Source organism: Sander lucioperca, chromosome 8 (assembly GCF_008315115.2).
Source record: "Sander lucioperca isolate FBNREF2018 chromosome 8, SLUC_FBN_1.2, whole genome shotgun sequence".
Classification (NCBI taxonomy): Eukaryota; Metazoa; Chordata; class Actinopteri; order Perciformes; family Percidae; genus Sander; species Sander lucioperca.
In genome coordinates this window covers 31810291-31823067 of record NC_050180.1, presented here as the reverse complement: position 1 = coordinate 31823067, position 12777 = coordinate 31810291, and the positions used below count along the sequence as shown (strand labels likewise).

The window sequence follows — 12777 nt, the reverse complement described above, 5'->3', positions numbered from 1 at the left end:
ATTGTATATTTTAGCACATAGGTAAAGCTGCCGAAGCTGAACATTATATTCCAAAACACATATGTTTATTTTTAAAGTTTTTAAGTTACATTGTAACAATTTAACAATTCGCCCTTATGAAAACCAATCGCGGCACGGCTGTTTTGGAACTCAATAGACAGACGCTTAAATTCAACTAAAATGTAACAGTGAACAATCAGTGTTGGACCTACAGTCTGTTGAGATGCCTCTCCAAACTTACCATAAAACGTTAAGACACGTTGAGAAAAAAAGATCCCTATTTTGCCGTAATCCAATGACACGAGAAAAAAAAGTAATCCACAGCGATCAGTAGTTCCACAAAAAAGTAAATGATACGGTGTATCCAGCAAGGCCGATAGTGTCACATATGAGACCTCTCCACTTCGCCGTTTAAACAAAGTGGAATAAACGTACAAAAGTCCAAATCTACACAAAACCCACAATCAATTAGTAAGCTGACATCACATTTATATACATGGCATTTAGGAAACCGTCATTGCAAGGTTGGCACGGCAAGATGTAAGATAGAGGCAAGATAAATATGCACCAAACAAGCCACTTTGAAATTTTGCTCTTTTCATGAATAAAAAAGTTGGGTGACCAGACTAAAAAATGTTGGATGACCCTCCCCTCAGCATAAAATAAAAAGACATGACCCTCCCCTATTTTCCTCCGGTGGTCCATTCCATAAATACCGAACGGTCCCTAAATGTCCATTCCGTCAGCATTCTTGTTCACATTTTTCTAGTTCTCTTGTTATTATATACTATTGGGACAACTTTTGATTGTGTGTCACATTCTGAGCTGCTAAAGGAAAAGGCAGCAAGAATGACAGACATTGGTATACAGAGCATTCATCTGCAGGACATACAGGTATGGAGAATTTTCTGTGACTTTGCAATATTAGAAATACATTATTATGCATGTACCCATCAATCAAAGCAGTTCCACTTACAAGGTCTAAACACCAAGAATGCCATGAAATCTGAGTTTAGACTTACATGAATTGTAACTACATGAAAAACCTTTAATTTGCTGATTACTGTTTAATTGTTAGTCTTGTCAGACAGGGTTGCATCATGTGTTGCTAAGTTACCTTTTTGCTCTCTCCACAGACTTTGCATCATGTGTTGATGTGTGGATTTTACATCATATGTTTACCTTGGAACATGGGTGAATTTCTAACACCTCTTATTGGAATGATCCCTCTGAGATTAGAGTTTGCAAACATTTGACTTGAATACAACAAGGTGTGAATCTTTAACGAGAGCAATTCATAAGAGAGCATTATCTCTACGTGAATGTTTGTTGTGTTGAGTGCTTCACACGAATCCAGTCTCATGGGCTTGGGTCAGTGTGTGTGTGTGTCAGTGTGTGTGTGTGTGTGTGTGTGTGTGTGTGTGTGTGTGTTATAGAAGAGCATATTGTAGAATGCAGATTTGTTTTGATTATTTGATATCACTCAATAGATGTAATATACTTTCTACAGAAATTCATTATTCAAATATAAAAATTCACTTCCAGAACCAGAGCCTTTTAAAAAGTGTGTGGTCATGGTTGAACTTTATGACAACCCCAGGCGGCATATGTAGTAAGCAAGGCAAAGTTTTGAATTCAGGTTTATTAAGACTATACGCAGCAATTTTTCGCAGAATAATTGAACCTTAGACATTCTATTGATTTTAAAAAAAATCACAGGTTCACTGAGAGGAAGCCTTTCTTTTGCAGGAATGCCCTGATCCCATTCACACAGTTACAGAATCATACCTGGAAGCTGCCCAGTACAACCACAGTCTGATCTTCTGGCCACTGAGCAGCTCCTCTGGAGCGGTTGGGGTCAAGGGCACCTCAGTGGTGGTAATGGGCCTTCACTTTTCCCCACCCAGATTTTATCCTGTCGGTTTGGGGATTGAACCGGTCACAAGCTTGCTTCTCTAACCTTCAGGCCACCACTGCCCCACCACTGATTTAGGATGGGAAAAAATTGCTCTAGCCCAAATTAATGCATTCAGGGACGGTCAGAATTTTGAGCATCTGACAAACACTTCGTTTTTTCAGCTTAGTAGTTTTTCTTTGGTGATCTTTTAAACAAAACATGCTTTTTCAAACCTGCCGGCGGGTTTTGGTGTTAGGAGGGTTAAACATGTTCCCATTTAAATCTTGTTTCATGTCCACAAACATCTTGCATATGCACATATATGTGTTATGCTTTTATACATATATCTGTCTTTGTGAAGCCCTTTGGTGCAAACTTGTTTGCTTTTGAAATTAATTATTAAGAAAATGAAGTGCAGAGAGGATTGAAAGGAAAAAGGAGAAATATAAAATGGAGGATAGAAGATGGAAGACACTGAGGGAAGAAACGGTCGAAGATTGAGATTGAGGAAGATGAGCACAGAAAACAGTATTTAAAGGGGTGATAGAATGATTATATAGGGTATTTCACACTGTTCCTTAAGGTCTCCTAATAGGGTATGTAACATTGGCTGGGCTGAAAATTGCCCGAATGCTACTTTATTAGGTCCTTAACTACCCTGTGAATATGGCTCTATTTGGAACAAGAGCTTTTCTTCCAAATATGGTATGCTCATGAATATTTAGATGAGCTGCGCGCTGATTGGTTTGAGCGAACCCCATAGAAACACATTGGAGACGAGACAACAGGTCTCATATTTCAGACACTGCAAAGTTATACATTGTTTGTCGGCTATTTCGTTATTAAATTCACTTCTGAGACTTTTTTAGACGAGAAATCAACTATATAAAGCTCAAATATGGGCCGTTTTACGAAAATTGATGGCTAATTGCAAATTTGGTAAGACGTGTCGGACTTTAGGAGCTCCACACAGTCGAAAAAAAAAAAAAAAAAAAACGGCAACCTCACCCAGTGAAAGTCACCGTTTCTCGGCTACTGGACTACTGGAGCTCCGCGGAGCTGGCTGGCTGCCAGCTGCCTGCCTAACTAGAGTATATTTAGTTTGCATTTCGTCACGCCACTTATAGAACATATACCCCAAGGTCTTATAAAGCTAACTATGGTGTCCAATTTCAATTTAATGCATTTTTGTGAACATTAGGGATTTCGTTAGCTGCTACTGTCCCTTCAATAGGGTAGCTAAAGATCGTGGCTAGCTGCAGGCCCTGGAGCTCCATCAGGGCCTCGGCATTTTATAGTCCAGTAACCCAGAACCGGTGACTGGCGTATGGAGCGCCGCGGGCTTCCCTTCGTGACGGAGATCCAGCTAGCTCACAGCGAGTCTATGAAGTAGGACACGCCGCCGGGCGGCGAGGCAGCACCGGCCGCTGTCACGTAGCCTGCTGAGCTCCTGCTGAACTGCTACACACAGTCGGACAAAATTTGCAATTAGCCATCAATTTTCGTAAAACGGCCCATATTTGACCTCTACATAGTTGATTTCTCGCATAAAAAAGTCTCAGAAGTGAATTTAGTAATTAAATAGCGGACCTCTGGAGATCTGCATGACCTAGCTAGATTCAGAAGACTAAGCTGACCTCAGGTCAGTGGTGTAGCCTATGCAAATGTTGGGGCGTGACTTGAGATCATGACGTCAACATCCAGCTTTGTTGAGATTCGCCCGTTTTCAGCGGCAGTTTCAAAATGTGAGATTTGCAGAGGATGGGGGTATCAATGGGATTTTGAGCTTCTATATATCTCTTATTTACCCACCGAACTGTCATTATTCAACTATGACAAGGTAAAATCGGTTTTGCATTCCATCACCCCTTTAAATCTCCAGGGAGAGAAAAACAGCAATAGCGGTGAGGAGGAAGGAGGTGTGGACTAGCCTGGCTCTGCCCTCCTACGTACTTCCGCTCGATTTTCATTTTCCTTCAGTACATCGTCTGGGTTTGCGGTATATTCGCGGGTTTTCTCCGGCCAAATCTTTACCGGTCCAATCAGCGAACAGAGGGAGCGGCTGAGAATGATGACGTTGAGGTTGTACGCTAGCTTGAGTTGTAGTTCCGTAATGGCGGCGGAGAAAGATGCTAGCGAAGCCATTCAGTCTGTTGTGGCAACACTGCCGAATATCCAGAAGTTAAAGCCCAAGCAAGAACAATCTTTCCTGAGTTTTGTTGGTGGCCATGATGTTGTGGCCCTCCTCCCCACGGGGTTCGGAAAAAGTTAGATTTTCCAGCTTGCTTCGTTAGTGGTGAAGGAGTTGGCTAAGGCGAACGCTAGTGATGCTAAGCTGATGTCACGACCAAACGTTACCGATTGGTTATGGCAGATCCAGAGTGGCTCTGGGCAGATCCAATAGTTTTAAACGTCAACAGAGGACCCGCCTTCAAGGAAGTTAACACTTGTCAATGGAGAGAGGCCAGACTCTCTGGACCAATGAAATGTACCAGAGTCTGGTAGGACCAGGCTAGGTGTGGGCAAGGAGGATAGAAATAAATCAGTTGTGTGACATAAAGCTTTAGTCAGAAAGCTGCGAGAGTACAGCAGCGTCTCATCTCTCTGGTGATGGAGACCTTGGAGGGAACAGATCTCTGCTTCCCACAACTCCTCAACACCTCCTGCAGGAAGCCAATGCGTCCTCACTTTGAGTCCATGCTGATTTACATTCTGCTGTCTTCCATCTCTCTGCTCACTGTGACTCTTAACCTGCTGGTCATCATCTCTATCTCCCACTTCAGGTAACCAAATATTTAATTAATTTATGGAACTGGTAGATAATAATAACAATAATTGCTTGATCTCAAACTGTGGCGAAACATTTTCCTAACAATGTTTTTTTTGCATTCCAGTCTTTGTTCTATCTGCTTGTATCTACATGATAATTGATTCTATAAGTAATGATAAATATACTGTTGGACTTTTTCTCCAGGCAGCTCCAAACCCCCACCAACCTCCTCCTCCTCTCTCTGGCTGTCTCAGATTTCTTCGTGGGCCTCCTCATGTTCTTTCAAATTATGCTCATAGATGGCTGCTGGTTCCTCGGTGACATTATGTGTGTTGTGTATCAGTGTGTATCATACACTATCACCTCTGCCTCAGTAGGAACCATGGTGCTCATATCTATTGACCGCTATGTGGCTATTTGTGATCCTCTGCATTACTCCACTAAAGTCACAGAAAAAAGAGTTCAAGTCTGTGTTTGTCTGTGTTGGATATGTTCTGTAATCTTTCAAAGTTTGGTTCTAAAAGATACCCTAAAACAACCAGGCAGGTATAACTCCTGCTTTGGAGAGTGTAACAATTTTGTCAATTTCATTGCTGGAATTGCAGATGTTATTTTTTCATTTATTGCTCCTGTTACTGTTATTGTTGTTCTGTATATGAGAGTGTTTGTGGTGGCTGTGTCTCAGGCTCGTGCCATGCGCTCTCATATTGCAGCTGTCACACTTCAGTTTTCAGTGAAAGTAACTGTTAAGAAATCTGAAATGAAAGCAGCCAGGACTCTCGGTGTTGTTATAGTTGTGTTTCTAATATGTCTCTGCCCATATTATTGTGTCACCCTTACAGGCCAAGATAGCTTGCTTAATGCTTCATCTGCTGCATCTGTAATATGTTTGTTCTATTTTAACTCCTGTCTCAACCCTGTGATCTATGCCTTTTTCTATCCCTGGTTTAGAAAATCAATTCATTTCATTCTTACACTCAAGATACTCCAACCTAATTCCTGTGAGGCCAACATACTGTAGAGAGACTCTGAATGATTCCATTATTATCCCTTAGCATGAACAGAAAAATGTACTTGGTCATGTTGCTGTGTAATTGAATAACAGATGTAAAATTCTGGGTAAAGTGTGGCCTCTGAATGAACAATTTTGCACATTGTTGTCACTTTTACATGCAGATCATGTGTCTATGCGTTGGGTATGTAACAGTGTAATATCTCTGATAATACAACTAATGTAAGCTACTTAGGGTTTGTTCTTTTTTGTGTATTTTACCATCTCTAGTTTTGCTGTGCAGTCTGTATCAGGATTGTGACACATTGTGGTTGTGCTGGCTCTGTACTCAAGCACAGTTGTTTTGATAAGTAACTGTGGGGTTAAAGTCACAACTTCTAGTTGTATTTTGAAGATGTTTATATCCACATTAATAATAATATAGGAAATTGTACCCTTTTTAATACATCAGTGAATTCTGTGACCCATAGACATTAGCAGGCACTTTTTACTGCATATTTTCTGGTGATATTGTGTCAGGCCTTTAATGCAGCCATATCCTTCTAACACGTTTAAAGCTAAGAGTCAGCCATTACCGTTAACCTCCAAAACTCAAGTTGTGCAGCCAGGACTCTCGGTGTTGTTGTAGTTGTGTTTCTAATATGTCTCTCCCCATTTTATTGTGTCACTCTTGCAGGCCAAAATAAGTTGTTCAATCCTTCATCTGCTCTATTTGCAATATGTTTGTCCTATTTTAACTCCTGTCTCAATCCTGTGATCTATGCCTTTTTTTTATCCTTGGTTTAGAAAATCTATTAATTCCATTGTTACACTTAAAATACTGCAGCCTGACTCCTGTAAAGCCAACATGCTGTAGAGAGACTCTGCATAGTGCCTGAAATTAAACTTGTAGCATGAACAGAAAAATGCTGAGAAATTGAATAACACATGTAAAATTCTGGGTAAAGTGTAAATTCTATATGAACAGTTTAGCACATTGTTGTCACTCTTACATGCAGATCATGTGTCTAATCCTTGGGTGTGTTACAGTGTAATTTTCTATGAGAATGACTGCTTCATTTTAATTGTACATTGCAACAGTGAAGCTACTTAGGATTTGTTCATTTTTATGTATTTTGGACAAAGCAAGACTGGTTGGTTTTACTGTGCAGTCTGAATCGGGACTGTGACACATTGTGTTTGTGCAGGCTCTGTACTCAGGCACAGTGTTTGTGATAAGTAACTGTGGGGTTAGAGTCTCTACTTCTAGCTGTAATTTGAAGGTGATATCCACGTTAGAATTATAATGCAGGAAATTGTACCCCTTGACTAATAATACATGACTGAGATTAACAGGCACTTTGTACTGTACCAGTCTGGTGATGTGTGTGTCCGGCCTTTAATGCAGCAATTTAAAGCTAAAGTCAACCATAAACAGTAACCTCTGAAACTTAAGATATACTAAATATAGTATACTAAATATACTATATTTATATTATATATCTCCAGGGGATCCTTTCTCAGTTTCATTGCTGCTTAAAGAACAGAAAGTTAAGTCATAAGATAAAAAACAACTTAATCCTCACAAATATTCACATCAATTAAACACATATTGTTACCTCTTCAAATGGAGATAAACTGAAATTCATATATCTCTCCCAGCGCATTACTACAGCACACTCTTCTACGCTGGTTGCAAAATATAGATGAATATTTTATTCTGTGCAGTTTGATATGCGTTTATGCTCGTATAGTGGGAAAAATAGACTCGATGTGTAAATAAAACGCTTCAGTTCATGTGACAGTTATACCTGTGAGACACATCTAAGACGGCGCCCTGCAGATAGCTGCACAGATTAAATTGAGAGTTTATCTGTAGAAGTGCGAGAAAAAACGTTTTTGACACCCAAATGGTCTACACACGCAAGGGGGGCACATGAATCATTGATACGCCACTTCTTGGGCAACATCAGGGTCTCACTTCCAGATGGCAGCGAGGGACTTCAGGAAGCCTGGTTCTTCATTAAATAAAACTTCCTTAAGTCACTCGAAACACCAAGAAAATGGCAGTGCAGGTGATTGTCTGCAGAGTCAATGACTGGCCAGATCATACTGTCAAGATAAGTGAATTTCTGCAACAAAGAAGAATCAAATACAGACAAACACAGCAGGCCTGGTAGGGAAATGTAGAGGGAATAGTCAGTAGCAGGCCTACAAGTTGACAACAAACTAAAATAACCAAAAAAGAATAGTAGCCTAACTGCCAAATAAAAAATAAAAACTTGACTTTTGGTCTAATGTAGTTTACTTGTTGTGATGCCTTTGAACTTCAATAAAGAGGGCACGACTGGTGAGCAGGTTAGGAACAGGCAACAGGTCAAAATCCTGAACAAGAAAACAGGAACAGGTACAGCTGAATGCAAAGGCTATAAGCAACGTAGCAGCACCTACGATCTAGCAAGTTAATGGGGAGAAGTTCCTGATATGAATACTGACAAGAAATTGGGGAATTAGGAACAGGTGAGCAGTTCCTTGGGAGTCAAATGGAGATTGGTAAGTCGGGAGTTCCTAAGTAATGCATGGGCCTAGGGGTAGGAAGAATGTTGCTGAAAGGAGGGACTGAGAGGCATGTGCAAAACAGGACTAAGGCAGCCTTTATGACATCTACAGTATGGTATCCAAAGAATCCAGTCTACTGACTTTAGTGATGTTCCGACTATACCTCTATTTCAACCAGTAGGTTGAAACTTGTGTTTTTTATTGACATGTCTAGAAGTATCTGAAAATTTGGTACAGGTATCCATGGTGCCCAGATGATGAATCCTGCTGACTTTGGTGATCCCCTTACTCTTCCTGTACAGCCACCAGCAGGTCAAAGCTTTCCCTTACCCTGTGAAGTACATCAACATCTAGCCTACTTGAGTGAAATGTATCGACTAGTCGAACAACTTTACTTTAAATTTGGGATACAAATTCATGTCCCACTCAGGATAAGATAAGAATTTTGGTTATCCAGTAATTTTCTATGTAGTACCATCTTTATGTCAAAATATATATTTTTTGTTTTCTTCTCATTAGTAAATTTAAACATTTATCATGAGCTTTACAAAAAACGTTGGAAAAAGGGAATCTGCTTTGTCACTATAAATTTCATTCAAAAGACATTAAAAACATCCAATGTTAATCTCATTAAAAGTTTAAGTACATGAAGTTATCGTATTTGGCCCCTAACAAAGCTCAATATCTAAAAATATAACTACTCTGGATGGCATTGCCCTGACCTCGAGCAGCACCATGTAAGGAATCTCGGAGTTATCTTTGATCAGGATATTTCCTTTAACGCCCACATAAAACAAACTTCAATGACTGCCTTTTTTAACCTGAATAACATTGCAAAAATATAGCACATTTGGTTTTGGGAGCCAGATACCGTCTACACATGAAAAGGTATAGCAAGTGATGTTAATCTTATATAATTTTTGTCAAATTCAGTGAATATCTTCTCACTTCAACTAGCCTGCTATTTAAAAAAAATCCAGTGTTAATACACAGCCCTGGCTGTGTAAATGGAAAACAAACAGAAAGGAGTGCACGAGACACAAAACACTATTCCAGCCAATCGGCAACATGCGGAGACAGTTGATGGTAGTGGGGGAGACAGCATGTAAATGTGCCTACTGGCCAGTAGTTACCTGTCCGTGAATCTGGGTTGTGGAGCTTCTAAAGGGGGGTTGTATTTGTTTGGCAGTTGAGTTTAAATATCAACAATCTTTGCACAGAATCGCTTACTGCTGAGTAAGCTTAAAACTCTCATCTTCAATAAAGATTATAGTTAGGGGGGGTTCAGGTCCAGCTCCTAGTTATGCTGTTATAGGTTTAGACCGCCAGGGTATTTCCTATGAATCAATGAGCTCCTTTCTCCTCCTCTTTCTCTCCATCCGTTTGCATTCATTTCCCATTTCAATCAGGAGAGACTTCGTTTGCAGATATGCAAAAAATATTTATTGTACAACTGCATGATAAAATGCACAAAGTCTTTTGGAGATTAGACTCCATCGAATTAATAATATTTTTACAGGGGTAGAGAACAGAAACATAACCTAGTGTGAGTCTAGACACTGGTGGCGGCGGAGAAGGAGACCGAAGACCAGACCGACGAGGCAACAGAGCAGTCGGCCAGGAGAAACCCGATGACCGGAGGTGGAGGGTTGAGCTTTTTGCCTGAAACGACAGCTGACAGCACAGGGAGAACAGATTTAAAGCAGAGCTGTAATGCTGTGATTGGCCCTTGAATTTCGTGGCCATGTCTGATTGGTTTAAATTGAAAGTTGTGCTCCTAAACAGCTGATTTGATTTAAGAAGAAAGAGTAGTGATTGGGTTAATGACGTCTTCCTGAAAGAATTTACACTGAGCTTCATTAGTGGATGTTCTCCCTTGTCCTTGTGCTTTCTTGCTTCACAGATTTCATTGGATTGTGGTGGCACCTGGATAGTGGCTGCGGCTGCTGCAGTGATCCTGCTCAACGCCTTTTGCTACTACTATTATTATTAATAGTCATTGTTCTATTTACTGTTACTATAATTTCCACTATTCATATATGTATAACTGTTATGAGTCATATTTCTTGACCCCCAACCGGTCGAGGCAGATGGTCGTCCACATACTGTAGAGCCAGGTTCTGATCCAGGTTTCTGACTATTAAAATTAAAATTTCCCTCACCACTGTTGCACCAAATGCATTAGAATTGTTGGATCTCTATAAATTATAGAGCGGTCTAGACCTACTCTATCTGTAAAGTGTTCTGAGATAAATTCTGTTATGATCTGACACTTTAAATAAAATAAAATTCAATAGAGGTGAGCTTTAAAGGAGAAACAACCTCATTCAAAGTTTGGCACATTTTACGCTACTCACTCTGGCGCTTGGCTAAATGTGCAGATCAGTTGTATGTCTGTCTATGTTTTCTCATATGAACTTTGGACAATGTCCAACAAATCAGGGTAATAGTCAGAATTTGCCCTTTCATATACAGCACATACACAACAGGAACAGGAGATGTCCATGTCAGTTTTGTTCTTACATACTGGAAATACTCTGGTTTAGACGAGGGGTGGCACCTGGGTAGAAAGTGCAGGAGGCAGGACATGAAGCGAACAAGTTCTCTGGACAATGAGCTTTTCACACATGGGCTCAATCAGACTTTACACAGACTTTGCACAAGAGGGCTGGCAGGGTGAAGACCATTTAATGTCTAGTCCAACATATACTGTTAATACTGTTGTAATCTGTTTGTCTGAAACTGATGTTGTGTATTGTCCCAAACAGGTCTCTCTTGAAAATGAGACCCTGTGTCTCAATGATATGACCTGTTTAAATAAAGGTTAAATAAAAATTAAAAACTGATTCAGACATTTTCCTTCTCAAATACAGCTCATCCAGGTAATGTCTAGATAAGTTCAGGGTTGCAGTGCATGTGTGAAAGGGGCTATATACTCCACATTGTGGGTAGACACTGCATCGGCTTGTTCTCCAGCAACATAGTATTTTAACCTGTTGGGGTAATCTGGGTGCAAAGCTTAGAGACAGTTACGGTTTCAGCACAGCCAACTTTTATCTCGAACATCTGGTGGTCGGCCTAAAGTGGACATTAACACAGATCACAGTCATCCTAAACATTGAGCAAGATGAGCACAGCATGTAGAGTACTTCAATCTCTATGGAGAGAAAAACAGCAACAGAGTTAAGGAGGAAGGAGGTGTGGGCAGGGAGGATAGAGATAAATCATTGTTGTTGTATGACATAAAGCTTTAGTCAGAAAGCTGCAAGAGTTCAGCAGCGTCTCCTCTCTCTGGTGATGGAGACCTTGGAGGGAACAGAACTCTGCTTCCCACAACTCCTCAACACCTCCTGCAGGAAGCTCATGCGTCCTCACTTTGAGTCCATGCTGATTTACATTCTGCTGTCTTCCATCTCTCTGCTCACTGTGACTCTTAACCTGCTGGTCATCATCTCTATCTCCCACTTCAGGTAACCAAATATTTAATTCATTTATGGAACTGGTAGATAATAATAACAAGTATTGCTTGATCTCAAACAGTGAGGAAAAGAGTATTTTTTTAAATAATGTTTTTTGTATTTCAGACTTTAATCTGTCTGCTTTTAGCTGAATGATATTTGATACTATGAGTAATGATAAATGCATTGCTGGTCTTTTTCCCCAGGCAGCTCCAAACCCCCACCAACCTCCTCCTCCTCTCTCTGGCCGTCTCAGATTTCTTCGTGGGCCTCCTCATGTTCTTTCAAATTATACTTATAGATGGCTGCTGGTTCCTCGGTGACCTAATGTGTACTCTATATCAGTATCTAGCATATATTATTACCTCTGCCTCAGCAGGAACCATGGTGCTCATATCTATTGACCGCTATGTGGCTATTTGTTATCCTCTGCATTACTCAACCAAAGTTACACACAAAAGAGTTCAAGTCTGTGTTTGTCTGTGTTGGCTATGTTCTGTTATCTTTCAAAGTCTGGTTTTGAATGATATTCTAAAACAACCAGGCAGGTCTAATTCCTGCTTTGGAGAGTGTATATTTTTCACCAACTTCATTGCTGGAATTGCAGATGTTATTTTTTCATTTATTGTTCCCATTACTGTTATTGTTGTTCTGTATATGAGAGTGTTTGTGGTGGCTGTGTCTCAGGCTCGTGCCATGCGGTCTCATATTGCAGCTGTCACACGTCAGCGCTCAGTGAAAGTAACTGCTAAAAAATCTGAGATAAAAGCAGCCAGGAGTATTGGTGTTGTTATAGTTGTGTTTCTAATATGTCTCTGCCCATTTTATTGTGTGGCTATTACAGGCCAAGATAACTTGCTTAATGCTTCATCTGCTGAATTCGTAATATGTTTATACTATTTTAACTCTTGTCTCAACCCTGTGATCTATGCCTTTTTATATCCATGGTTTAGAAAATCAATTAATTTCATTGTTACACTTAAAATACTGCAGCCTGACTCCTGTGAGACCAACATGCTGTAGAGAGACTCGGCATGGTGCCTGAAATTAGTCTCTTAGCTTAAACAGAAAAATATACTTATTCAAGTAGCTGGTTAACTGA

At 40.2% G+C, this 12777-nt stretch overlaps 2 protein-coding genes across 2 annotated transcripts; both read left to right on the top strand.

Moving 5' to 3' along the window:
- Nucleotides 1-4507: 4507 nt before the first annotated feature.
- On the top strand, nt 4508-5688 carry LOC116050333 (trace amine-associated receptor 13c-like). The gene is made up of 2 exons (XM_031300322.1): nt 4508-4680; nt 4872-5688. Exons 1-2 carry the CDS (start codon nt 4508-4510, stop codon nt 5686-5688), a joined length of 990 nt encoding a protein of 329 aa, XP_031156182.1.
- Nucleotides 5689-11514: 5826 nt separating this feature from the next.
- Nucleotides 11515-12698, top strand: LOC116050334 (trace amine-associated receptor 13c-like). The gene is made up of 2 exons (XM_031300338.2): nt 11515-11687; nt 11882-12698. Exons 1-2 carry the CDS (start codon nt 11515-11517, stop codon nt 12696-12698), a joined length of 990 nt encoding a protein of 329 aa, XP_031156198.2.
- Nucleotides 12699-12777: the final 79 nt, after the last annotated feature.

What these genes read in the sequence shown, in the direction of transcription:
- LOC116050333 (XM_031300322.1), top strand. Translation starts at nt 4,508, where the DNA reads ATGGAGACCTTGGAGGGAACAGATCTCTGCTTCCCACAACTCCTCAAC. An exon ending in ATCTCTATCTCCCACTTCAG is followed by an intron (nt 4,681 to 4,871) that starts GTAACCAAATAT and finishes CTTTTTCTCCAG; the next exon opens with GCAGCTCCAAACCCCCACCA.
- LOC116050334 (XM_031300338.2), top strand. Translation starts at nt 11,515, where the DNA reads ATGGAGACCTTGGAGGGAACAGAACTCTGCTTCCCACAACTCCTCAAC. An exon ending in ATCTCTATCTCCCACTTCAG is followed by an intron (nt 11,688 to 11,881) that starts GTAACCAAATAT and finishes CTTTTTCCCCAG; the next exon opens with GCAGCTCCAAACCCCCACCA.